At 44.1% G+C, this 26,856-nt stretch overlaps 1 protein-coding gene across 3 annotated transcripts in view; it reads left to right on the top strand.

Moving 5' to 3' along the window:
* The window catches only part of Trappc12 (trafficking protein particle complex subunit 12), a 65,466-nt gene that overhangs the window by 1,608 nt on the left and 37,002 nt on the right, over positions 1-26,856 (top strand). For 2 of the 3 annotated variants that reach the window (XM_006239964.4, NM_001398781.1), the window contains exons 2-3: positions 889-2,126; positions 10,448-10,564. In XM_006239964.4, coding sequence (XP_006240026.1) covers positions 894-2,126; positions 10,448-10,564 — 1,350 coding nt within the window. In that variant the 5' untranslated portion in view covers positions 889-893. Of the gene's footprint in view, positions 1-703; positions 2,127-10,447; positions 10,565-26,856 lie in introns of all 3 variants that reach the window. The other variant, XM_063261896.1, reaches the window with a different exon arrangement.

Here is a 26,856-nt window from a genome sequence, read left to right as displayed (position 1 = left end):
TCAGGGCTCACAATAGCCAACAATAGAGACGACTACCGCAGCCTGATTGAAAGAGGGAGCAAAAGGCATCAAGTTGGTGCTCACAACATCCCCCATGAGTCTGCTGTCGGAGCAGTAGTCCTGCTGGAGTTCTGAGTGGAGGGTCCTGGGCAGAGCAGAGCAGTCTCCATGGATGAGCTTCATAGTCTGTTGCCAATGGTTACCTTCTAGCTGTTGTCAAGAGCTTGTTTTTACTGTCAAGATGTGTTGCTGTTCTCAGTACCCAGACAAGGGCCCTTAGAGGACAATATGAGATAGGCATGGTTGGGCCTGAAATGGGGGGAAGGAGAGGGGTAAATTCCAGCTTCACAGTAAGGGCAGACAGCACTTGCTCACTGCTACACTATATATCGCAGTGGACCAAGGGTGCCATGATGAATGCTTTATGATTCTACTTACTTGAGGTCCCTAGGAAAAATAAAAGATGGGAAACAGGATGGTGTTTGCCTGTGTGTGAGTTCAGGGGGTCATTAAATGGGTATAGAACTCTTCGTTTTGCAAGATGACCAAAATTCTGGAGATAAATTGGACAATAATGAGAATGTACTAAATGTTACTAAACTGAATGCTTAAAAATGGTGGCTAGTAAATTTTACGTGTATTTTATCCTAATTAAAAATAAGTAAACTAGAAAAACTTTTAATTTTGTGCCATTTACATGCAGAACTGTTAAACATTTGTTTCATTGAGGGACAAGATAAAAAGCACAGCCTATGTCTTGGAACTGCAGAGGTTGTGAGTTCAAGTCCACCCAGGTTACGTGAGAGCCTCTCTCAGAAAAGAAAAGCAAGTTACTTACCAAAACATGAAATAAACAGAGGTGTGAGTCACGACTATCTCTATTTTTAGACAACATGGAAACAGCTAAGGATGGTGAGCAGAGCCCAAGTGAGGCATCTCCTCCAACCCAGGCCGGTCCTGAAACCATCTCAGAGCCTGTGCCTCTGGAGGAGGAGGGTCAGCCGCTGTACCATGAGGAGACCATTGATCTCGGTGGAGATGACTTTGCGTCTGAAGAGACGGAGCCCACATCCGAAGGTTCTCACAACTTCGGAGATAAGCTTAATGAACACATGATGGAGAGCGTGCTCATCTCTGACTCTCCGAACAACAGCGAGGGTGATGTGGGCGACCTCGGCTGTCTGCAGGATGTCGGGGAGCCGCCCAGAGGTGCCACCGACCACAGACTGCCCGATAGCACGGACAAAGAAGTGGTGGACACCCTGAGTAATGGCAGTGAGACCGATGGAGACGATACTCCCAGAGACATCTCAGACATGACCCCTGATAGCAGAGCCTCCCTGAAGGAAGACTCAACCCAGGAAGATGTGCCGGCCATGCCTGCACTGGAGAATGCTGGCACGGAGGAAGTGGGGCCTAAAGACAGCCTTGTGCCCCGAGAAGAGCAGACCTCAGAAGTGTCCTCCAGTCAGTCCTCCTCCAAAGACGAGCCCTTGCCTGTCTGCACCATCTTCAGCCAGGCCACCTCCACTTCCTCCCAGCCACACTTGTTTCTACAAGATGGCTTCGAGTCCCAGATGGTGAAATCGCCCAGTTTCAGTAGCACCAGCGAGACATCAGCCAAGACCCCTCCTCCCATGGTCCAGCCCAGTCCCAGCCTGAGTACATTTTTCGGAGATACAATGAGCTCTAATTCCTTGGCCTCTGATTTCTTTGATTCCTTCACAACTTCTACTTTCATTTCGGTCAGTAATCCCAACGCTGGTTCCCCGGTCCCAGAAAAGCTGGCTTCACTCACTGCCCCTGTAGGGGAAAAGTCACCCGATTCCACCAGCCCATCTTACTCTACAAGGATGGATAGATCGGAATCTGGTGTCTCTCGGGCCGCTCTGGATGTCCCTGAATCTCCAAAGCCATTCTCACAGATCCAGGCTGTGTTTGCTGGGAGCGATGACCCCTTCGCCACAGCCCTGAGCATGAGCGAGATGGACCGGAGGAATGACGCATGGCTTCCCAGTCAGGCAACCAGAGAAGTCCTGATGTCAGTAGCAACCCAGCAGTATGGCACCGTGTTCATAGACAAGGAGAACCTCACTATGCCCGGCCTCAAGTTTGACAACATTCAGGTAAGACGAGGCATATTTCTATGTCCATATGTTGTCACTGGATGTAATCTCTTTCTAGAAACGTGTATAACAGGGAGACCTGTATTAACTCTGGCTGCCCTAGTTACTAAGCTTGACAACAGCTATAACTGCAGCCTCCTAAGCAGAGCATACCGAGTGTGCTTCTTAGGCATGTAGGTCCTACCTACTTCTTACTTCCTGGAGCAGCAAGGTGGCCTTCAGTGCCTTCCAGTGTCTGTTGTTTACCCTGCTCCCTTCCTCTAGCCCATGGAATGCAGGGGAGGGCGGGGCAGGAGGCCTTAACCTAATGGTTCCCCAGAGGGTCAACTTGAGGCAATGGTTGGTTTACCCTAGTTCTCAAAAGCACTGGGAGGTTAGCAAATTGCTAAGTGTCTGCAGGGTCTGGGCAGTGTTATATAATGAAAGAGTATCTTCTCCAGATGTAGGCCATTAAGAAATTGGCCAAGGCCAGGCCTGGTGGGGCATACCTTTAATCCCAGCACCCAGGAGGCAGAGGCAGGAGGATCTTGTGAGTTCGAGGCCAGCCTGGTCTACAGAGGGAGCTCCAGGACAGCTAGGACTAAACAGAGAAATCCTGTCTCGAAACATGACTGAGCAGGGCTACCTTCAATGAGGTCAAATCTGGAGGCTCTATGATCCACCCTCCTCATCCCGGCTTTAGTTACTCCAGCCCTTTCCTGAAGCCACCATGGAGTAGTAGTGCATTGATTGGCCAGCTGGGTTTGGGAGCACCCACAACACGTAGAGCCCCTTCCCAGGGTCAACTATGATGCTGTTGTTTTCTTTCTGCCTCCTCTAAGTTACCCTGTCCTCCTCACCTCTACTTTATGGGAAGTGGAGTTTGAGCTAACACACCCACACCTCAGAGCTGCTCGTGTGCTGGATGTTCCCCTGCTCCATTTCTCGTCAGTTCTACATTGTGCTGGAAAATCTTTGTGTTCCTGGGGTAGAAAAGAAAAATGATTGCACTTCACTTTGAAGTGCTGTAGAGTATTTTTGCCAACGGCTTGAGATTGGTTTGACAAAGAATTCTTCCTCTTGGCTTTCCATGCAAACCAGGTTTTTACAATCATCATGCAAAATGCAGCTCTTACTGCAAAGGGAATAAAATAAAAGATAGTTTATTCAGAGTCAAATGTGAGTGACCATGGCCTGGGAATGTGGACTTAAGTCACCTTGAATAACATGTTCCAACACAGAAGCACTTGTATATGTACCTCTACAGTCATAGAACAAAAGAAAGTCATGGATCAAGTCACTTAGCAGATACATGTGTGGGGACATGAGGTAGGCTGTTGCAGCGAAGTAGGAAGGAGGGAGCACTTGCCATAGGTCTCCGATGCTGTCTGGTGACATGTTTAGATTTGTGTTGCTAGGGCCTAGTAGTCTGTTAGGTCCCCCCAACAACTGGAGAGGGGACTTTCCCTGATTTTGTTGCCTGAATTGTGAATCCTGTTCCCCTAACTGGACTGTCTTGTCTGGCCTCAGTGGGAGAGGATGTACCTAGTCCGGCAGTAACTTGAGATGCCAGGGTGGGTTGGTACCCAGAGGGGCCCTTCCCCTTCTCAGAGGTGAAGGAGAGGGGGTTTAGGAAAGAGTCCCCATGTGAGAGGGGACTGAGAGGAGGAGGGGCTGCAATCAGGATGTAAAGTGAATAAATTAATGGAAAAAAAAAAGAGAATGCATTCTAAGGTGGGGCTGTGTAAGAGTGCTTTTAATCCCAGCACTCTGGAAGCAGAGGCAATTGGACTTCTGAGTTCAAGGCCATCCTGGTCTACAGAATGTGTTCCAGGACCCCATTGTGTATTCCCTGCCCTCCCTGCCCTCCCTGCCCCAAAAAATACCACCAATGGATTCTAGAGCTCAGTGGTTAAGAGCACTGGCTACTCTTTGAGAGAGGGCCTGGGTTCAATTCCCAGAACCCACGTGGTAGTTTACACTCTCATACATGCAGGCAAAACACTCATAGACATAAAAGAAAATAATATTTTGAAAAAAATTAAAGAATGAAAGAATACATTCCAGGGCTGGAGAGATGGCTCAGTGCTTGCTGCTCTTCAAGAGCACTAGAGTTTGGTCTCAGCGCCAACATCCGACAGCTCACAGCTGCCTGTAACTACAGCTCCAAAGGAGGCAACACAATTGCGGCTTCTGAAGACATTGTACTCAGGCTTGCATACCCCCAGATACACACACACACACACACACACACACACACACACACACACACACACACGTGTCTTTATGAAAGAGTGTGTTTCAATGGTGCTAGCTGAGAGTCAGTAGACTAGGTCAGACCCAGAGCAGGATGATGGAGACTGGATATAGATGTGGGTCCGTAACTCTCCAGAGTTATAGTCAAGAAGTTCTAATCGGTTGTCAGTCCTGCAGAGCCATCAGTGTGGATGTGGCTCTCTTCTGTGAAGATGCCAATCAGATGTTCTCCCTCTGACACTGTTGTGGGCAGAGTGTCCTTTGTTCTAAGTCAGCTCCATAAATACTCACATTTGATGTTTGTTTTCCAACTGGCTTATCTTAGTATCTAAGGGTCTCTTTTTTTATGGTTTTTTTTTAAACTTATTTATTCAGCAACTCTGGTGGCAATCAAATTAAGTTAGAGAAGCCTTAGAGTTATGTTTGGAAAGATGTATTCAGCTATAGTAGCATCCCGCAAGGACATGCACATTTTTATCCAAGTGCTTTGCTGGATGGTGTCTTAGTTAGGGTTACTGTTGCTGTGACCAAAAAAAAAAAAAAAAAAAAACCAAAAGTAACTTGGGGAAAAAAGGATTTATTTCTGCTACAGTTCCATATAACAGCTCATCATCATCAAGCAGGGCACAAACTTGGAGGCAGGAGCTGATACAGAGGCCATGGAGGAGTGCTGCTTACTGGCTTGCTCCCCATGGCTTTCTCAGCCTGCTTTCTTATAGAACCCAAGACCACTAGCCCAGGAATGGCCCCATCTACAATGGTCCGGGCCCTCTACCATCTATCACTAATGCCTTATAGGTTTGCCTGCAGCCCCATCTTATGGAAGCATTTTTTTAATTGAGGCTCCTTCCCTTTTGGTGACTCTAGCCTGTGTCACGTTCACATAAAGCTCACCCACATAGACGGCATCCATTCCTTTTCATCATGGGTAGCAGGCACAGAGTATCACAGATTTTCATTGTGACATTTCCATACACAGATAGCATGTCCTTTGCTCATATTCACCTCCCATCACATTCCTTTGTCCTCGCTGTTACTGTCCAGCTTCTTTCCTCCAGAGGGCATTCTGCTTGTCATGGTGTGTGCATGCATTCGTGTTTTAATCTAAGCGCCACATGTGAAAAAGAGCATAAGATATTTGTCTTTCTCTTTTCCCTTTTATTGTGTACTCTCTTGCTTCCCACCTTGGGTCCTTCCCTCCCCCAATAGAGTCCCCTTTTACTTTCACATCCTGTAGTTTTAACATAGAGTCCTCATTGGACAGGAAACATGTAATATTTGTCTTCAGGTTCTGCTTTATTTCATTTAAAACAGTGTCTACTGGAATATATTTCCCTGAAAATGACAAAACTCCATTCTTCTTTATAGGTGCATAAAGTTCCATTGTTTGTCTAGGCCCTCTTGTCTTTATCCAGTCATCTGTTGATGGCATGTAGGCTGGTTCTGCGTTTCGACTGTTGTAGGCCCAGTGCTGCAGTACATGTGGATGGTCAGGTACCTCTGTGGTGTGTTGACTTCCTTTGAGGGTAAACCTAAAATGGCATAGCTGAATTATATGGTGGTTTCATTTGTTCTGTTTGTTTTTGAGACAGTTTTTCTACATAACCCAGGTTGTCCTTGAATTTGAGTGTAACTCAGGCTAACATCAAACTCATAGTCCCCCTGCCTTAGCCTTCTGAGTGTGGGATCAATCCTGAGCCACCACACCCACCTCATAATAGTTCTTTTTTTATAGACTTTCCATAAGGATCTCCTATAGTGTCTGCACCAGCTGACATTCTCAGGGCTCTCACCGAGGTTCCAGGCCCTCTGACTTACGTTGTGCTGTGTATATCTACCATAAAGACGACAAATTAGGTTTCAGATCTATGTCTGAGCTGAAGAACTAGAAGTTGCCTCTAATTATCTAGAAAATGGAAGTCAAAGAGAGTGTCACCTCATTCCTGTTAGGATGACTGTTAGCAAAAAGACGGGTGAGAGCAGTAATCACAGTAAATGTAAATTAGTAAGCCATTATGGAAAGCAGCATAGAGGTGCTTCAAGACACTGGAATTACCACATGATCCAAGTGAAGTCAAAGTCAGTATCTTAGAAAACGCCAAACTCCCGCGTTCAGTAAAGCCTTGTTCATAATAGAGCCATGCAGTCAGCCTGAGTATCCACTTTGGGTACAAACATAAAGAGAATGTGTTTGACTTCCTTTGAGGGTAAACCTGGAATGGCGTGGCAGAATGCCATAGTAGTTTTGATTGTTGTGTTTGTTTTTGAAACAGTTTTGCTACATTTGGTTCATGTAGCTGATGGTTATCTAGTCTTTGAAGGATGTAACAGTAAAAGAAATAACTCAAGCAAAGAAACACAGATACTACATATTCTTTCTTATAGAATCAAAAAACAAACAAACAAAAAACCTGAACTCCAGGCCGAGAGTACCGTAGAAATTTGTAAAAACCACATTTAAGGTAAGCTGGGTGAGTGAGATCTAATATGAGTATGATGACCCAGTTAGAGTACTTAGAGTTTATGAGAGCAGGTTTTAAATATCACACACACACACACACACACACACACACACACACACACACACACACACTCACACTCACACACTCACACACACACTGTAACTATGGTAGTAGTGGTATTTGATTAATTTGTGTTATTCAGTACACCCTATCCAAATAATAAATCAACAACACTGAATACACATAATTTTTTGTGTCAGTTAAATATCTTTTTGAGGACAGATAAAACCAGGCATAGTTAGTGCACACCTATATCCCTGTGTTTGCAAAGTGGAGGCAAGAGGATCAGGAGTTCAGGGTTAACCTAAGTACCAAGGTTATACTGAAACTAGGAATGCTGACTTATGTCAACTTGACAGGAGCTATAGTCATCTGAAAGGAAGGAACCCCAATTGGGAAAATGCTTCCATTAGATCTTGCCGTAGAACAGTTGCTAACAGTGATTCATGGTGCCATCCCTGGACTGGTAATCCTGGGCTGAGCAAGCCAAGGAGAGCAAGCCAGTAAGCAGTACTCTTCCATGGCCTCTGCATCAGCTCCTGCCCTGTTTGAGTTCCTGTCCTGACTTCCTTCAATGATGAATGGTGTTTCATCGCAGCAATAGTAATCCTAGGACACTGGACTATATGAGACCTTGCTTCAAAAGACCTATAACTAACATACATACATATATACATTAGTTTTATCCTTAACCAATTCCTTTTTAAAGTAGAATTAGAGGGCTAGAGAAGTAGCTCTGTGGTTAAAAGTGCTTTTTGCTGTTGCCAAAGACCCAAGTTTTGTTCCTGGCACCCAGGTCAGGAGCTCACAACCTCCTGTAACTCCAGCTCCAGACATTTGTGCAGTCCTGTGTGTAGATGTGAGCCATTGGTTTCCTTAGCTTGTCTATGGAAAATGTGTGCTTAACTCTGTGGTAAGTAGCAGAGCAGGCTTCCAAAATGGACATGTCAGTTTACATTGTGTCCAGCACCGTGAGCTTGTCCCAGTACATTTGGGGACATGCTGTTGCTTTACTTTACAGTCCCAGTGGCCATGTCATGCTACTTCCTTGGAAACTGAATCTGCATTCTTTGTTGCTTTCAATATCAAGCACCTTTTGCTATCTATGCTACTTTTTAAATCTTTTTTCCCTTGTATCTATTTACTGCCTGACTTTAAAAACTCTTTAACTCATTAATGTAAGTGAGTAATATCTATAGCAGAGATTTTCCCTATTTCGGGCCTTGCTAGTACATAGTCTTATGCTATCTGTTGAAGCCAAACCCTTTTTTTTTTTTTTTTTTTTTTAATCATAGGGCTATTAGTCCATCTCTATTCCCCCAGCTGTTGTCAGTTTGAAAACTTACTACATCTGCATTTCTAAAGGCACCGGGACACCTTGTCTTCTGTAGCTCACACGTGCTTCCTCCCAGGATGCTCTTAAGATTTAACCTCTCTGGGGTGGAAAGATGGCTTGGTGGTTAAGAGCACTTGATATTCTTCTGAGGACTCAGATTCATTTCCCAGCACCTACATGGCAGCTCACAGCCACCCATAACTCCAGTTCCAAGGGTTCTGAGACCTCCTTCTGACCTCTTCAGGTTTCAGCCATGCACATGCACACATGCAGGCAACACACTGGAACATATAAAATAAATACATCTAAAAAGGAGAAAATGTAAAGATTTAATCAGTCCTGGGGCTGAACTGGAGAGATGGTTGAGCAGTCAAGACCGCTTGCTGCTTTCAGAGGACCCAAGTTCAGATCCCAGCACTCTGACCTTCAAGAACACTCATGCCGCTCAGGAGAAGGGTGTGGTTTACTCGCCTTCCCCCCCCACGATTCCATCCTCTCCTGGGCTAGAGTGGACCTGAGGTTGTAGTCGCATCCCAGCCCATTGCAGCAGCACAGCTTCCTCTCCTCATTCTGGTGGCCATGAGGGATGGAAAGTAGACAACTCCAGCATCTTTCTTGCCATCTTCACCTTCAGTTTTGGAACACAGCAGACATAAGATGTGTGGTGACAGCTTTGGGCTGTCTTAAATGCGACATTGATTAGTCAACCATACCTTCTACCCAAAGAGTCTGCTATTATAACATCCTTTTTTAATTTTTACATTATTAGTTTGTGCAGTGTGTATGTGTGCATGTGTGTTTACATGTGCATGCATGTGTGTGTGTGTGTGTGTGTGTGTGTGTGTGTGTGTGTGTGTGTGTATGTACATGTTCTACATACAGAGTATATGTGGAGGTCAGAGACAACTTGATAGAGTTGGTTCTCCCCTCCACCTTTGCCTGGATTCTCCGGACTGAGTGCGGGTTGCCAGGCTTGTGTGGTGCTAGGGAAGCACTGTTACCTGCTGAACCATCTTTCCTGAAACTAAACTTTAAGGAAAAGAATTTTAAGGATAAAATATATTTACAGTGTGATCTCATTAGTGGGGAGAGTCACTGGGATACAGGAGATCCAGATTTGAGTTTGGTTTTTGCCGAGCTCTCTGCCCCCACAGCTCCAGAAATTCTCTGAATTTGGCACAGGTAGGATTTTTGTAGTTCATGGGATCACACTTTTTTAGCCCTTTTTTATTTGCTCTTTAAATGTTGCTTATAATTCACTCAGCTACTCTCGTGGCTGTGATAGTGGGAGCATTTTAACCTTATTCTCCAAAAGCAGAAATTACAAATTTGTGCTACTAAATATTTGACCCAGTGTAGTAGGATACATGGTCTGGCCTCTTTAAACACCAGGCTCAACCACCACAGAGCCAGAAACAGCACAGAGCCCAGATGACCTTCTGCTGACGTAGGCAGCCTGCGCAGCACAGTGCTCTGTGCTGTCACAGCTCCTGGGTGTGAGCATACTGAATACTTGTCCCCATTTGTCACCGACTTGGTACATCAACCACCTCAATTGGGAGCTTGTGAACTCCTCATTTGGCATGTCCCATGCTTCGTGTCTGATTGCTCCATCATTCCAGGCCTTGGGACCTTTCTCCCCATTGACTCACATGGGCCTTTCCTCCTCCTCTGCTCGTCTGTAAACAAAATGCTTGACGTAACACCTAATGTCTTCCATCTTGCTTCCAGATGGACAAAGCAAAAAGAATGAAGTTAGGAGGCAAAAATGGCCCAGTGCAGAGACGGTTTTAATGGGCGTCCTCCCACTCCAGCAAGTATAAGTCCTGGGTCCAAGACTGCAGCAAGAGTCTTGTTCAGACTGTACTTGGCTAGTGGACTTATCCTTAAGAAGGGGCCACCAGCATGCTGGTGGAGGTAATGTCACACACACACACAAGGCATCCCAGTAAGCTTGAGGAGCTGGTGTGACACAAGCCTGTCTAGTCTTCCACATGGTGCGTCTCTGAATCTATCATCTCATAGGGGTGGCCTGTGGTCTGTACTGAATACCTGATGCTGTGGTGATATACTTCTTTTTTTTTTTCTCTCTCTCTCAAAATAAAGAGTAGTCGTAAAGCTAGGAATCTTGTAGAAGTTATAGCTTAGCTTCTGGCTGATTGCAGTTTTCTTGTGCAAAGCTGTAAACATTTCATTACCTCTGCCTCTCTCTCCCACATTCTTACCAGGGAGATGCAGTTAAAGACTTGATGCTTCGCTTCCTGGGTGAGAAGGCTGCAGCAAAGAGGCAAGTCTTAAATGCCAGCTCGGTGGAACAGTCCTTTGTGGGGCTGAAGCAGCTCATCGTAAGTAACCACACCCCGATTTCAACTGTCTTTGCTAAGGCCTGGCTTCCTTCACAGTCCCTCCCTGGAAGTTAATTGCTCTAAATACAGCACAAGAAGCTGTTGCAGAGAATGCGTTGTAGTGTTTGATGTCAGTCCTGGGAAGCAAAGAGCCCAGAATTAGCATGCGGATCATTTGACGTTCATCTGGTTACTTTGAACAGTCTGACTACAGGCAGCCAGGTAGCAGAGACTCCCATTCGCTAGAACAAATTGGATTGTTTGTTTTGTTTGTTTGTTCATCTGTATTTTTTGAGATAGAATCTCACTTTGTCACCCAGACTGGCCTCATTTTCACAGGTTTGAGGGACCCTCCTCGCTCTCTCGTTGCCTTGATGGTCATTTCACTGTGTAACTGGTGAATTCCTGAACACTGTCAAATTTCACTCTCTTCTATGAACAGGTCTCTCTACTCTGCTAGCACCACACTTGCTGACTTCTTTCCAGTGAATTCTGGATTGTGGGAGAGCTTCAGCAGTGTTGGTGCTCCTCTGGATTATTAGGAGAAAGTCCTAGAGATGGATTGTCTGTGTCTCCTGAAGGAATCCTCAGGCAGCCTTCTGATAAAAGAGTGCTCTTAAATGGTAGCTTTATGTCAGACTCAGACTGCACCTCCCCCCCCCCACCTCACTCATGAACTCTGGTGTTGCGCCCCTCCTCCATCATGATGTCCATGTCTGAACACGGTCAGTGGGCATGCCTCGTGGAAGGGATCTGGGAAGCCATGTGTTTGACTAAAGCAATGGGAGGTCCAGCCGCTGCTCTGGCCATCCAGTCACTCCTGATTGTGATGAACAGACCCAAGGATTCACTTGGTTTCTGCTTTCTACCACTCATTTTTTCAGGAGTTGTGTCTTGGGTTTGGGTTTATTTTGCTTGTTTTGTTTTTTTTCCCTGTCATAACTAGTTGTCTGTTTCAAGCAAGTTTTAGAAGCTAAAGGTATAATATTTGAGTAGGACCTAAAGATAAACTATGTGAGAGACTTAGACTTTGATTAAGGAGTAACTGCAGATCATCTAAATAAGGTGAAGGGAGCAGGTGAGGAGGCTCAGAGGGTAAAGCCCAGGGACCTGAGTTTAATCCCCAAATTTAACAAGGAGGTCCTCTGACTTCCACATGCATGCAGGCACATGCACTTGCGTGCACACAATACATAAAGAAAATGAAATTTAAAAAAAAAATGTTTTTCCATCAAGTGAGGGTTAGCATTTGAACTAAAAACAAAACAGCTTTCTGGGTTTATGTTGGAGATGCCCAATGTGGAGTGTCACACCCTTCACCTCAGGTAAAGGCCTTAGCTATGTAAGCAGTTTACAGTCAGTGCGGAGTAAGGTAAGCCCAGTCTCATACTGACATCAGTTCCACGTTTAACGCAGATGTGAACAGCAAGTAAACCTCACATGGTCTTGCCTGACAGAGGTTACAGAAGTTTGAGAGGTGTCCTCAGTCACAGCTGGGGATAGAAGATCAGAGTGGATTTTCTCCTTCATTGACAGGTTGTCTTGAACTCAGATGCCCAAGCCACGTGAAGGATTAACTTTTTAATTAGAAAATGTATTATTTGTAAATTTTAAGTTTGCATGTATATGTGGGTGTTTTGCCTGCATGCATGTCTGTGTGCCATGTGTGTCCACAGTCCTTCTACAGAGTAGCAACCACATCCAGTACCCTGGGGCTGGAGTTACAGCTGGGTGGTAACCACCATGTGGGTGCTGGGATTCAAACCCAGAAGCTCTAGAAAAGCGACCATCGCTCTTAACTTCTGAGCCATCTCTCCAGCCCCTACATATCATTTTTGACATCTGTCTTCCATGGTTCAGAAGGAGTCAGGCTGCCTCTGTAATTGACAACCAGCAATGGAAACCTTGTTCCAGAGCGTAGACATGCAGGCCTTTCAGGAAGCTGTGCCGAGACATCCTCCATGGTGGCATCATCTAGGACTTCTGCCCTTGGGGCTTGATTTCTGCCCTAGTGCTTCCTGCTTAAAGCAGCAGTTTTTGCCCCAGTGTCTTCTTAGCTGCCCATATGACACCTGTGTTCTCCAAAGGCCAAAGGAAAAATAAGTGAAATTTTCTCCTGTCACCTAAAGATTTCCTTCTTACTCTTCAGTATCTGTTTTTAATTGTCTTTTTATCTCTGGTCTTTTGCCCAGAAAACCTTTTTGAGCTTGCTCACACGCACACCTAAAAAAGCCAATTTTTTGGCAATACACTGAGCCTTTCTAGCACTCTGTCCTCAGACAATATTGACTTCAGTGTCAGTAGGCAAGTCTGACACTTAGGGTGCAGCAGAACCATATCATGAAAACTTAGCCCTATAACAAGCATCCTGACAGTCGGGAACCAGCTATCTCACTGACAGAATCTGTGCACAGAAGAACTGTGTATAGAGAACTGTAGAGCGTTGGCTCTGGGCAGGAAGCTGAAACAGGAGAGTCAGAATGCTGGTTTGGAGAAAATGGAAGAAGAGGGGCTAGTAAGATGACTCAGTGGGTAAAGGCTCACTGCCATGCTTGATAGCATGAGTTTGATCCCCAGATGGTGGAAGGAGAGAACCAATTTCTGTATGTTATCTCCTACATCCAGAAATGCACATGACATGCACATCCACCCACACACAGACATGCATAATAAATAAATAAATAAATAAATAAATAAATAAATAAATAAATAAATAAATAAATAAATAGTATGCTTTGAAAAGAGAAATAGAGAATAAGCCAGGCAAGGTGGTGACATGCTTCCAGTATACGGGAGGGTCACTAGCTTGAGATGAGTTTGGTCTAGGTAGCAGACTAAGAGAGAGACAGACAGACTGACTGGCTGGCTGACTGACTGACTGACTGACTGACTTTAGTTACTCTTCTATTGCTATGATAAAACTCCTTTATAGAAGGAGGTTTTGTGTGGGGCCTGCCACACAAAGTCCAACGGGGTAAGATGTGATAGTAGAAAGGAAGTAGCAGGTGGCAGACAGCTGGAGCAAGAACTGTAAGAAGGAAACAGAGCACAGTGAGAGTGCCATGGGTATTAAAACATCTAAGCCCTGCCCCAGTGACATTCCTCTTTAAAGAAGGCCACACCTCCTAATCCTTCCCAAACAGTTCCACCAACTGAGGACCAAACATTGGAGTGTCTGAGCCTATGGGCCTATTCTCATCCAGACCACCACAGATGGGTGTAAAGCTCACACAGAAGGACAGATGGAACATATGCCCATGCTGCCTCCAGGACCCTGAGCATCACCAGAGGGGCCTCAAGAGGGGATGGACTTAGAAAGCTGCAGGCCAGCCTAGGCATAGCTCTCCCACCATGTCCGTTCTGTGTGGAAGTCTTGCTTTTGAATCTTTTGTGGGAATAAAAAGAGGGAAGTGTATGAGCTTTTCATTTTTCTAAAAAAATCAGTGGAAAACTAAGGCAGATGTTGTGGTGCACATACGCAATACCAGCACTGAAGAGGTGAAGATCAGAGTTCAGGGTCATCCTGAGCTACACAGTAAGTTCAAGGCCAGCCTACGCAACAGGAGACCTGTCTCAGTAGCTGGGAATTTGGGAGGGTTATTTTTGTTTTTTAAAACTGTCTGCTTCCTAATCAGCAAAATAAGGTGGGGGGTGGGGGGGAGCAGTCTAACACAAAGGACAAAGTTACCCTGCCTTCTTGCCTTTTTCACTGTGATGGACTGTAATTTGAAACCATGACACTAAATAAACCTGTTCCCAAAAGTGGGGAGGGGCATGTTTGGGGGAACTATTCCCACCCAAAAGTCCTCACTTTGCAGATTAGAAAACAAGAACCTACGGCAGTGTTCTATGTATCCCAGCGGTGCCTACGTAGGTATGCACAGCCCCAGAAGACGTGCTTTCTGATGGACCTTTGTCATTTCCTGCCGCAGGACATAGTATTGAACTATGGACTGAACCACTGACTGTGTGCACTGGGGTACTTTACACAGTAGTGACTAAAACTGGTGTGTCTGTCTTTCTGTGTGTCTATGTATATAACAGTGTGTCTGTGTGTGTATCTGTCTGCGTGTCTCTAGATGTATTTGTGTGTCTCCGTGTGTCTGTGCCTGATGGACTTGAAACAAATTTCATATTGTGTTTTCTCAGTTTATGTGTTTATTCAGCAAACACACATCAGGCTTTTGGCTCTGAAAACTGATAGCAGAAGCCTGTGGCTGGCCTGACTCTCTGAAGGTGACTTCCCAGTCACTTGTGTAGTGGACGCTGGTTTACAGATGTGATACTGTTTCCTAAAACCTCACACCCCAGACTCGCTGGCCTGAGGGGACAGCATCCCAGCCCTGAGAGGCACCCCAGCTTTCCTGACCCTGGTAGTGAATGTTGGCTTGCTGCTTCTCTCTCGCCACTGTGCCTTCACACATAGCTGCTTGTTCAGTGCCTGAGTAACCGTTCCCTGAGTCCAGTCACCACCAGGAATCCATTGGGCTTTCTGTGTCCAGGGTAGAGTCCCAGCTTTTCCACTTGAGGGCACTCAGGGATCCTTCCAGAGTCGGGGAGGTCAAACGCTCCATGTCTCCCCTTCTCTACCACTGTTCTAGAACAACTGTGTGGTCACCAGAAACACACACAGGTCTTCACTAGATAACCTGGAAGAGTACTGGACCCCAGTAGAGACTTTGTCCGATGATAGAAGCAGGCAGCTGTCACCATGGCAGGCATCTGTCAGCCCAACCCAGGGTCTGCCAACAACAGTGTGCCCCCAGAGTTACTGTTCCTGTCAACATCTTTCACTACACTACCGATGTGTGCTCAGAAAGGTCAGTGACTCACATGCTGGGGTCTATTATATACCTAACAATTAGGGCTTAATTTTTAGTAAATGTCAATCTAGTGTCCCATTGGTTCCCTTACTCAAATGATTCTGTGGTTATTCCTGTGATTAAGGCTTTATGTTGCTCTGCAGGTCAACAGGTTCCTGTAATTTGAGCAGTCTGAGCCTGAGGTAGGAGAACTATGAGTTGAGACCAGACTGGGGAATGTAGCAAGATTTTTAAGAAAATAAGACTTTATTGGAGAAAAAAAAAAAAAGGAAGTTACTGGTTTAAAAAAAAGAAAAGCAGGGACAGCTACTTTAAGTGTCTGTCATTGCTGGCGAGGTTATAGGTGACCATCTCCTTGCCCATGTGAGCTGGTAATCGAGCAGACCTTTCCATGGCAAGGGGTGGCCGTTTGTTCCCCCTCCTCAATTTAGACTTAAAAAAAAAAAATGTGCAGGATTCATGTCCCAGTACATCTCTAATGTACTCATGGGCCTGATACTGATTGTAATCTATTTGCCTGGTGTGTTTCTATCGTCTGTAGTTTTTCCTTATGTTAATGCATGCTTTTATCATGCTCCCATACACTGAAAATGCTCGAGGCCATTTGAGATCCCACTGCAGGGACCCAGGGAGCAGCTCAAGACGGGTGTGTTTATAGAAAGACCATGGTGTTTACTTGTGTCCTAAGTAATTCCTGCCATCTTTAAGGACAGGAAAGAGCTTCTGAATATATTTTCCTAAGTCACACTGTCAGAGTGTTCTAAGACTGTAATTTACAGATAAGCGAATGTCACTGCCTGGAGAGAAGGCCATTTTAGTCACTCCCGTGGTGTTCTGAGTGCATGTGGGCGAGCAGTGCACTTACTCTAATCACTCGGATATTTCACACTGGGCGATTTGCCCTAACGCTGGAAATCAGAGAATGCCTGTGTTCAGTTTTCAGAGCCTTATTTCCTAGTTTTTAGAAAGTAATATTTATTTAAATTTAGAAATTTTTCTCCTTCCAAACTAAGGTCATCATCAGAGTACTGCATGGCGTATCCAGTAGAGACAGACTTTCTGTAAGATTCCTTGGACACATTATGTGGCATGCTTCAAATTCTAACTTTAAATATTTTAAAAAAAATATTTCTTTACCAAACATTTCTAACATCTAACACTGAAAATAGAAGGGAAACAAGAAGGTAGAAGATGCTGAGAATAGCAAAAATACACTAAGAAAATAATTATCACTTCAAACAGCAGGGGGTGGGTGAGTGATCCTGAGAAGTAGCTCTGGGCAGGGAGGGTACCTCAGTGGTGGAGTGATTGCCCAGTGTGTACAGCGTCAGTCCCAGCACCACCAACACCTCCACAAAAACCTAAACATTGAAGGAAAAGGACGAAAAAGACTGAATAAATCTAAAGCTTTGAATATGTGGAAGTGACAGAAGACCCGCATTCAAAACATAAAGAGAACTTCTCAGACTGTGAAGAAGAAATGGGCTGGTAGGAAAAGAGGTAAAAGACATGAAGAGGCTCCTAGAGCTAGGTGGCCAGTAAATATGGACGTGCTCAACTCCATCAGATGTCACAAATGCATAAACAGAGCAGGAGCACCCCAACCCCAGTGGCTTAGCAGAAGTCAGCAGCACAGCCAGAGCTAGAGCAAGGAGTCCGTAAACCACCTACAGAGGAGCCTGAGAGCAGCTGCTGACATGGATGGACCTAGGCAGGTCTCTGCTGCTGTGGTGAAACACTGTTAACAAAAGCAGCCTGAGGCAGAAGGGCTCCATTGAGGGAAGCCAAGACAGGAACTCAAGCAGGGACCTGGAGGCAGGAGCTGATGCAGAGGCCATGGAGGAGTGCTGCTTCCTGGCTTGCTCCCTCTGGCTTGCTTAGCCTGCTTTCTTATAGGCCCCAGGACCACCAGCCCAGAGGTGGCATTTCTCCACTTTGAGCTGGGTTCACCCACATCAATCATCAGTCAAGAAAATGCACTACAGGTTTTCTCCCTGGCCAATATAATGGAAAGGACCATTTTCTCAATTAAAGTCGCCTCTTTCTAAATGACTATAGTAGGTATCAAGTTTACATAAAAATCATCCTTCACATGGATGCTTGATAACCTTTGACCCCACTTCCAATGTTAGGCTTTGCAAAACTTCTTAGAAGACCAGTTGTGGTGGCCCACACCTGCAACCCCAGCAGGAGATTGGGAGAGGGAAGCAGAAGGATCCCAAGTTCTAGGCCAGCCTCAGCTGTGAAGAAGGTTAAGGCCAGTCTAATCTACATCAGATCCTGACTTAAAGATCCAAAATACACTCCAGAAGTTCCTGCAGAAAGGATAAGGTCATAGCTTAGTAGCAGAGCACTGGTTTAGTATGCACAAGGCCCTGAGCTTGTCTTCAACACCACAGAAAAAGAGCAGAGGCCAAAGGGATTTTGATTGGCAGTAAAGACAGGATTTCACAAAAGGCAAGACAAAAAGAAAAGAACACCCAAAAGCCCAGCCCTCCAGGAAGAAGCAGGCGGGTTGCTTCTAGGCCTGAGCTGTGCTCTCAGAAATACCTCAAAACAAGAAATCAGCCAACAGTAAAAACCTCCTGTGTGCAGGTATAGAAAGATATGCCAAAAATATCGCTTACAACCAGGTATGGTGAGGAACGTCTTCAATCTCAGTACTGGGGAGGCAGAGGCAGGCACACCTCTGAGTCTACAGCCAGGTTTGCAAATCAAGTTCCAGGGCAGTCAAGGCTAAAACATTACAAGGGCTGACAGCTGATTGATGGATCACTGGATAAGAGTGCTTATGCATGGGACCTGGGTTCAAATCCCCAGCACCCACATAAAAGGCAGGCCTGGTTCCATATTTACTCCTGTCATTGTAGCATTGGGGAAGAAACAGATGAGCCCCAGGACCTCACTGGCCAGCCAGCAAAACCAAAAAAGCAAGGCTCTGGTACAGTGAGAGATGCTGTTTCCAGGAATAAAGCAGAGAACAAAAAAGGAAGACGCTCACAACACAAAAAAGGAAGATGCTCAGGTGACAGCATCTGCTGTCACCTGAGTGTTTGATCTTAGCCATTCTGGCTGATGGGAAGTGGAGTCTCAGGGTTGTTTTGTTTTGTATTTCCCTGCTGAATAAGGATATTGAACATTTCTTTAGGTGATTCTCCGACATTTGATATTCCTCAGTTGAGAATTCTTTGTTTGGCTCTGTACCCCATTTTTAATAGGGTTATTTGGCTCTCCGGAGTCTAACTTCTTGAGTTCTTTGTATGTATTGGATATTAGCCCTCTGTTGGATGGAAGACTGGTAAAGATCTTTTCCCAATCTGTTGGTTGCCATTTTGTCCTATTGACAGTGTCCTTTGCCTTATAGAAACTTTGCAATTTTATGAGGTCCCATTTGTCGATTCTTGATCTTAGAGCATAGGCCAATGGTGTTCTGTTCAGGAAATTTCTCCCTGTGCCCATGTGTTTGAGACTCTTCCCTACTTTTTCTTGTAATAATTTGAGTGTATCTGGTTTTATGTGGAGGTCCTTGATCCACTTGGACTTGAGCTTTATACAAGGAGATAAGAATGGGTCAATTTGCATTCTTCTACATGATGACCTCCAGTTGAACCAGTACCATGTGTTAAAAATGCTGTCTTTTTAACCACTGGACGGTTTTCGCTCCTTTGTCAAAGATCAAGTGACCATAGGTGTGTGGGCTCATTCTGGGTCTTCAATTCTATTCCATTGATTTACCTGTCTGTCTTTGTACCAATACCACACAGTGATTTCCCCCCAGAAGTTCTTTTATTTTTGAGAAATAATATTTAGTGAACTAAAGTTTCACTATCCTGGGTTTTTTATTATTCCAAATGAATTTGCAAATTGCTCTTTCTAACTCAGTAAAGAATTGAGTTGGAATTTTAATGGGGATTGCATTGAATCTGTAGATTGCTTTCAGCAAGATCACCATTTTTACTATATTAATCCCTGCCACGAGCACGGGAGGTCTTTCCCTCTTCTGAGATCTTCTTCAACATCTTTCTTTAGAGACTTGAAGTTCTTGTCATACAGATCTTTCACTTGCTTTGTCAGGGTCACACCAAGTTATTTTATATTATTCATGACTATTGTGAATGATGTCGTTTCCCTAATTTCTTACTCAGCCTGTTTATCCTTTAAGTCGAGGAAGGCTACTGATTTGTTTGAGTTAATTTTGTATCCAGCCACTTTGCTGAAGTTGTTTATCAGCTGTATGAGTTCTGTGGTGGAATTTTTGGGGTCACTTAACTATACTATCATCATCTGCAAATAATGATATTTTGACTTCTTCCTTTCCAATTTATATTCCTTTGACCTCCTTTTGTTGTCTGATTACTCTGGCTAGGACTTTGAGTACTATATTGAATAAGTAGGGAGAGTGTGGGCAGCCTTGTCTAGTCCCTGATTTTAGTGGAATTACTTCAAGTTTCTCTCCATTTAGTTTGATGATGGCTACTGTTTTCCTTATATTGCTTTTGCTATGTTTAGGTATGGGCCTTGAATTCCTGATCTTTCCGGGACTTTTATCATGAAGGAGTGTTGAATTTTGTCAAATGCTTTCTCAGTATTTAATGAAATGATCATGTGGTTTTTTTCTTTGAGTTTATTTATATAGTGGATTACATTGATGGATTTCTGTATTTTGAAACATCCCTGCATCCCTGGGATGAAGTCTACTTGATCATGATGGATGATCGTTTTGATGTGTTCTTGGATTCAGTTTGAGAGAATTTTATTGAGTATTTTAGCATCAATATTCATAAGGGAAATTGGTCTGAAGTTCTCTTTCTTTGTTGGGTCTTTGTGTGGTTTAGGTATAAGCATAACTGTGGATTTGTAGAATAAATTGGGCAGTGTTCCTTCTTTTTTTTTTTTTTTGTTTTGTTTTGTGGAATAGTTTGGAGAGTATTGGTATTAGGTCATCTGTGAAGATCTGATAGAATTCTATACTGAACCCATTTCGTCCTGGGCTTTTTTCGCTTGGGAGACTTTTAATAACTGCTTCTATTTCTTTAGGGGTTATGGGACTGTATAGATGGTTTATCTGATCCTGATTTAACTTTGGTACCTGGTATCTGTCTAGAAAATTGGCCATTTCCTCCAGATTTTCCAGTTTTGTTGAGTATAGGCTTTTGTAGTAGGATCTGATGATTTTTTGAATTTCCTCAGATTCCGTTGTTATGTCGCCCTTTTCATTTCTGATTTTGTTCATTTGGATACTGTCTCTGTGCCCACTGGTTACTCTGGCTAAGGGTTTATCTAGTTGATTTTTCTCAAAGAACCAGCTTCTGGTTTTGTTGATTCTTTGTTTCTACTTGGTTGATTTCAGCCCTGAGTTTGATTATTTCCTGCTGTCTACTCCTCTTGGATGTATTTGCTTCTTTTTGTTCTAGAGCTTTCAGGTGTACTGTCAGTCTGTTAGTGTATGCTTTCTCCAGTTTCTTTTTGGAGGCACTCAGAGCTATGAGTTTTCCTCTTAGCACTGCTTTCATTGTGTCCCATAAGTTGAGTATGTTGTGTCTTCATTTTCATTAAATTCTAAAATGTCTTTAATTTCTTTGTTTATTTCTTCCTTGACCAGGTTATCATTGAGTAGAACATTGTTCAGCTTCCATATATATGTGGGCTTTCTGTTGTTTTTGTTGGTTTTGAAGACTAGCCTTAGTCCATGGTGATCTGATAGAATGCATGGGATCGTGTCTACCTTCTTGTATGTGTTGAGGCTTGTTTTGTGGCCGTTATATGGTTAATTTTAGAGAAGGTACCGTGAGGTGCTGAGCAGAAGGTATGCTCTTTTGTTTTAGAATGAAATGTTTTATAGATGTCTGTTAAATCCATTTCTTTCATAACTTTTGTTAGTTCCACTGTGTCTCTGTTTAGTTTCTGTTTCCATGATCTGTCTATTGATGAAAGTAGGGTGTTGAAGTCTCCCACTATTATTGTGTGAGGTGCAACGAGTGCTTTGTTTCTTTTATGAATGTAGGTGCTCTTGCATTTGGAGCATTGATAGGATTGAGAGTTCATCTTGGTTCATTTTTCCTTTGACAAGTGTGAAATATGCTGCCTTATCTTTTTTGATGACTTTTGGTTGAAAGTCTATTTTAGGGGTTGGGCATTTAGCTCAGTGGTAGAGCGCTTGCCTAGGAAGCGCAAGGCCCTGGGTTCGGTCCCCAGCTCCGAAAAAAAAGAACCAAAAAAAAAAAGAAAGTCTATTTTATTTGATATTAGAATGACTACTCCAGCTTGTTTCTTGGGACCTTTTGCTTGGAAAATTTTTTCCACCCTTTTACTCTGAGGAAATGTGTGTGTTTGTCACAGAGGTGCATTTCCTGTATGCAGCAAAATGCAAGGTCCTGTTTATGTATCCAGTCTGTTAGTCTGTGTCTTCTTATTGGGGAATTGAGTCCATTAATTAATTAATTAATTAATTAATGTTGAGTGATGTCAGAGACCAATGATTGTTGTTTCCTATTATTTTTGTTCTTAGAGGTAGAATTATGTTTGTGTGGTTATCTTCTTTTGGGTTAATTGAAAGAAGATTACTTTCTTGCTTTTTCTAGGGTGTAGTTTCCCTCCTTGTGTTGGAGTTTTCCATCTATTATCCTTTGTAGGGCTGAATTTGTGGAAAGATAATTGTGTAAATTTGGTTTTGTCATGGAAATCTTGTTTTTTCCATCTATGTTAATTGAGAATTTTGCTGGATATAGTAGCCTGGCCTAGCATTTGTGTTCTCTTGGTGTCTATATAACATCTGTCCAGGATCTTCTGGCTTTCACAGTCTCTGGTGAGAAGTCTGGTGTAATTATGATAGGTCTGCCTTCATATGTTACTTGACCTTTTTCCCTTACTACTTTTAATGTTCTTTCTTTGTTCTTTGCGTTTGGTGTTTTGACTATTACCTGATAGGAGGAATTTCTGTCTTTTTTTTTTTTTCTTTTTTTGGTTCTTTTTTTCGGAGCTGGGGACCGAACCCAGGGCCTTGCGCTTCCTAGGCAAGCGCTCTACCACTGAGCTAAATCCCCAACCCCAGGAATTTCTTTTCTGGTCCAATCTATTTGGAGTTCTGTAGGCTTCTTGTATGCTTATGGGCATCTCTTTCTTTAGGTTAGAGAAGTTTTCTTCTGTAAGTTTGTTGAATATATTTACTGACCCTTTAAGTTGAGAAGCTTTCTTCTCTTCTATACCTTTTATTCTTAGATTTGATCTTCTCATTGTGTCCTGGATTTCCTGGATGTTTGAGGTTAGGAACTTTTTGTGTTTTACATTATCTTTTCAGGTTGTGTCAATGTTTTCTATGGAATCTTCTGCCCCTGAGATTCTCTCTTCTATCTCTTGTATTCTGTTGGTGATGCTTATATCTATGACTCCTGATCTCTTTCCTAGGTTTTCTACCTCCTTGATTGTCTCCCTTTGTGATTTCTTTCTTGTTTCTATTTTCATTTTTAAATCCTGGATGGTTTTACTCAATTCCTTCACCTGTTTGATTGGTTTCCTGTAATTCTTTTAGGGATTTTTTTGTGTGTGTGTGTTTTCTCTTTAAGGGCTTCAGCTTACCTGTGTTGTCCTGTATTTCTTTAAGAGAGTTATTTATGTTCTTCTTAAAGACCTCTAATATCATTATGAGATATGATTTTAAATCAGAATCTTGCTTTTCTGGTATGTTGGGGTACACAGAACTTGCTGTGGTAGGAGAACTGGGTTCCGATGATGCAAAGTTGCCTTAGTTTCTGTTGCTTAGGTTCTTGCACTTGCCTCTCACGATCTGGTTATCTCTGCTGTTAGCTGGTCTTGCTGTCTCTGACAGTGGTTTGACCCTCCTATAAGCCTGTGTGTCAACACTCCTGGGAGACCAGCTCTCTCCCATTGGGACTTGGGTACTGAGAGCTATGGCATATGGTCAGCTCCAAGCACAGATGGAAACCAAAAGGATCCTATCCCAAACTGCTCCTAGGTGCCTGTGTCTTGAGGGCTTCAGGCTGGTCCCTCAGAGCAGAAGTGGTAGTCTTACCTGTGCTCTCAGGAATGTCAGCACTCCTGGGAGTCCAGCTCTCTCCCAGCAGGATCTGGGTACAAAGAGCGCTGGCACAGGGTCAGTTCTGGGCACAGATGGAAATTGGAAGGGGACATTTACTATTTTTAATCATTTATGGATCACTTCATATCTGTAAATTCCTTACAAATAATTTTATTGCACATTTAAGTATTTTACTTGTGGTAGATATCTATACAGAGTGGTTATAAAATAGCCTTTACTGTATAAGAATTGTTTCTAAAATATGTGCACAGATTTTTCTCATTACGTATTTTTGCCTACATACAAATTCTAATTGACTTTCTAATGTGTTAAACAGATACCAACATACAATGTGGTATCATAAAACTTAACATTAGGAGATTCAGTATCTATTACAGTCATCCCTTGGTATCCAAGGAGATGGTTTTCAGGAACCCCAAGGGGGGGTACCAAAAGCTGTAGGTTTTCAGATCCTTTGTTTACCATCATGGGGTCTTTCTTTCTTACACAACCTCCAATGTAGTTGTCCTCACTGCATTCTAACTCCAGTGCCCTCAACTGTGTGTGTGCAGCTGTAGGCTGCATTGGAGGAAGTCTGGCATGAAAACAGCCTACATGTGGTTTTCTAACAGTGTCCATTGGTTAGATTTGCGCCTGCTGATAGCAAGGGTACAGAGAGCTCCTGGGTCTAAATCCTTAAACTTTTCAACACACCCCCACACCTGACCTCAGCTTGCTGCCTGTGGATCCTGCCATGGCCACCATGTGGCAGCTGGAAGGAGTGGTGTGACTGCTGAAGAGTCAGGCAGGCTGTGTGGCCACAGGAAGCAAATGGGAGAGCTCATTAGTCACCTGCAGCTCCTGTGTGCTCTGGTTCTGAAGGACTGATTGAAAGGCCATCACTGGGTAGGGTGTGGTTGGAGCCACCACTGCAGTGGGAGGAGAGTAATGGACATGCCCATTTCTAGAGGGCCAGAAAAGGGGAGCTGTCCCAGAGAGGGTGCAGGGAGGCTTTCATTCCCAATGTGCCTGAGCTTGCAAATGGGTGTTTGTATTAGTGTAGATCTGGATACGTACAAGGCCTCCTCCATATTACACACACACACACACACACACACACACACACACACACACACACACATGAAGGTAATTCTAGGTGTATTTACAAAAATGCTACTCAAATTTCACATGATACTTCTCTATAGTTTTATATATAAGGTATGTTTTCCTTACATTAGAGAGTCCCTTTTTTAGCAGCCATATTTACTGACCCAAGTGTGGCCCTACTTAGTCTAACCCTTGAAGTAGCTACATGTGAAATGTTAATGCTAAGAAAACTGGGCGGCATTGAAAGAACATATTTGGAGGCTGCTTGTTGACCCCACCCAGTTGTCCCTGTGCTGGGTAATGGTGGAGCTTTCACTGGAACTCAATGACATTGCCACCACACCTCCACCCTTCAGTTTTCCTGTTATTCTGCTCTCCTTCCCTGGTGCAGAACCAGTGTGAAGCAGTCTGTGTCTCCACCAACAACTAGTTTGCTCAGCCTTCTCTCCCAGAGTATAGGAAAGGCGGTGGTGGCCTGCCTGAGTGATGACACAGTGGGTTGGCTCTCAAATGCACTTTCCATGGAGCTGCTCCTGCTTCTCTCTGCTTCCAGCAGCTGGCCACCACAGTCTTGCTTGGTTCTCCAGTAGTTACCACAATCCTTCCAGCCTGCGAGTGGTGGCCATGGTGGGGTCAGGTGAGCAGCAAGCTGAGCAGGCCAGGCATGGAAATGTGCTGAGCATTTCTCCCAGGAATGCCACCGTGGACTTTAAAGCCCTGGCATACATAGCAGCCAGTGGGAGGTCCTCATCACAGCACCCTTACAGAGGCAGAACATGAAGACCTGTCGGTGGCTCTGTTTCCTTTATCTCCCTGTCACTTCAGTACCTGCTTATTTGACCCCACTTCTGGCTTTTGAAACTTTTTCCTGATTTCTTAGGCAAACAAAGGCATCTGCTTTTTTCTTTATAATTTGTGTTTCTTTGTTAGTATAAGTAAACACTTTCGTCATTTTATTTTGCAATGAGTTTACTGTCTGCTCCCAATTCTTTGAATGTCTGTTTATCAGAAATGCTACGATAAATGCTACCTTTCTAGGCTGGGTGATGGGTCAGCTAATAAAGCACTTAACTGTGCAACTAGGTGGTCCTGAGTTTGATCACCAGAACGTGTGTTAAAACACCAGGCATACTTTTACACCTTTGTCATCACACACATGTAATCCTCACACTGGGGAAACAGGGCGATGGACCCTCAGGACTCACTGCTCAGCCAGTCCGGAGTACTTGGTTATCGAGAGACCCTGTCTCAAGAAAACAGGATGGAGCACATCTGAGGAATGATAGCCAAGGTTGTCCTCTGACTTCCACAGCTTGTACCAACACACCAAACTCATTTCCACCTTAGCGCCAAGTGAAGTGAAGTGCTAAGGAGTAAAACTGTTAGACGCTGTTGGTCTTTGGTGGCCACTGACCATTGAGACCCAAGATTCTTTGATCCCCAAGAGCAGAGTCCCACTCTCTCAGTGCAGCCATGCTGAGCATGTGCACGAGGCAATGAAGAGCAGGAGGAGGGCTGGAAGGCGAGCCCGCACCCCAGCTCTGTCGGCTCGATTAGAGGAAGATGCTACAGGTGAGTCAGCACTAGAGCAGGCTGGGAGGGGTTAGAGACCAAGACAGACAGTGGCCGTTCTCAGAGGTGGCCAGTAGGAGTCAGGTGACACTCTTTTGAATAATTGATATAATTATGTGTCCCCTAAGGGTTGCATTAGCCCTGGGCAGCTCACTGCTGATGCAGGTGTGTGCTTACAGAGGCAGATGAGGGAAAGGGCCCTACCCAGCTGTGGGCTCCCGACAATTAAAGAATGACAAGAATAAGGAAAGTGTATGAGACACGTACTTAGTAAGTGCCTGATGTGTACAGAGGAGGGTACTGTGCGTCATTACCAAGTAAGCAATCACCGTTGCACCAGAACTGGTCCACAAGACACCCATAGCTGTCTTGTGGCACCCACATCCCCTGGGGCTGCCCCAGGCCACTCTGCAACAATTGTTAACTCCCATTCTCAGTTTCATGAGCAAATAAGTGGTCTGCGGCCTCTAACCTGTGTGTCCATCTCAAAACATTTTCAGTTTTTTTCACCCTTCCTCCATTTGTCACAATGAGAAGTTGAATCCTTGTCCTCAATGGAGAAAGATGTGGATGATATTTTATCCAGGAACAACTAAGCCTTACCCAGGTACACATTATCTTAGCACCACCACACCATTTTATATTGGAGTTTAGAATTTTATTGTTGTTATTTGTTTGTTCATGGTTGTTTCTGGTTTGTTCTGGTTTTTCAGTTAGGGTTTCTATCGCTGTGAAGAGAAACCATGATCACAGCA

The sequence above is a fragment of the Rattus norvegicus genome, chromosome 6 (assembly GCF_036323735.1).
Source record: "Rattus norvegicus strain BN/NHsdMcwi chromosome 6, GRCr8, whole genome shotgun sequence".
Classification (NCBI taxonomy): domain Eukaryota; kingdom Metazoa; phylum Chordata; class Mammalia; order Rodentia; family Muridae; genus Rattus; species Rattus norvegicus.
The sequence above is the reverse complement of the archived record's forward strand: the minus strand, read 5'-3'. Positions and strand labels throughout refer to the sequence as shown.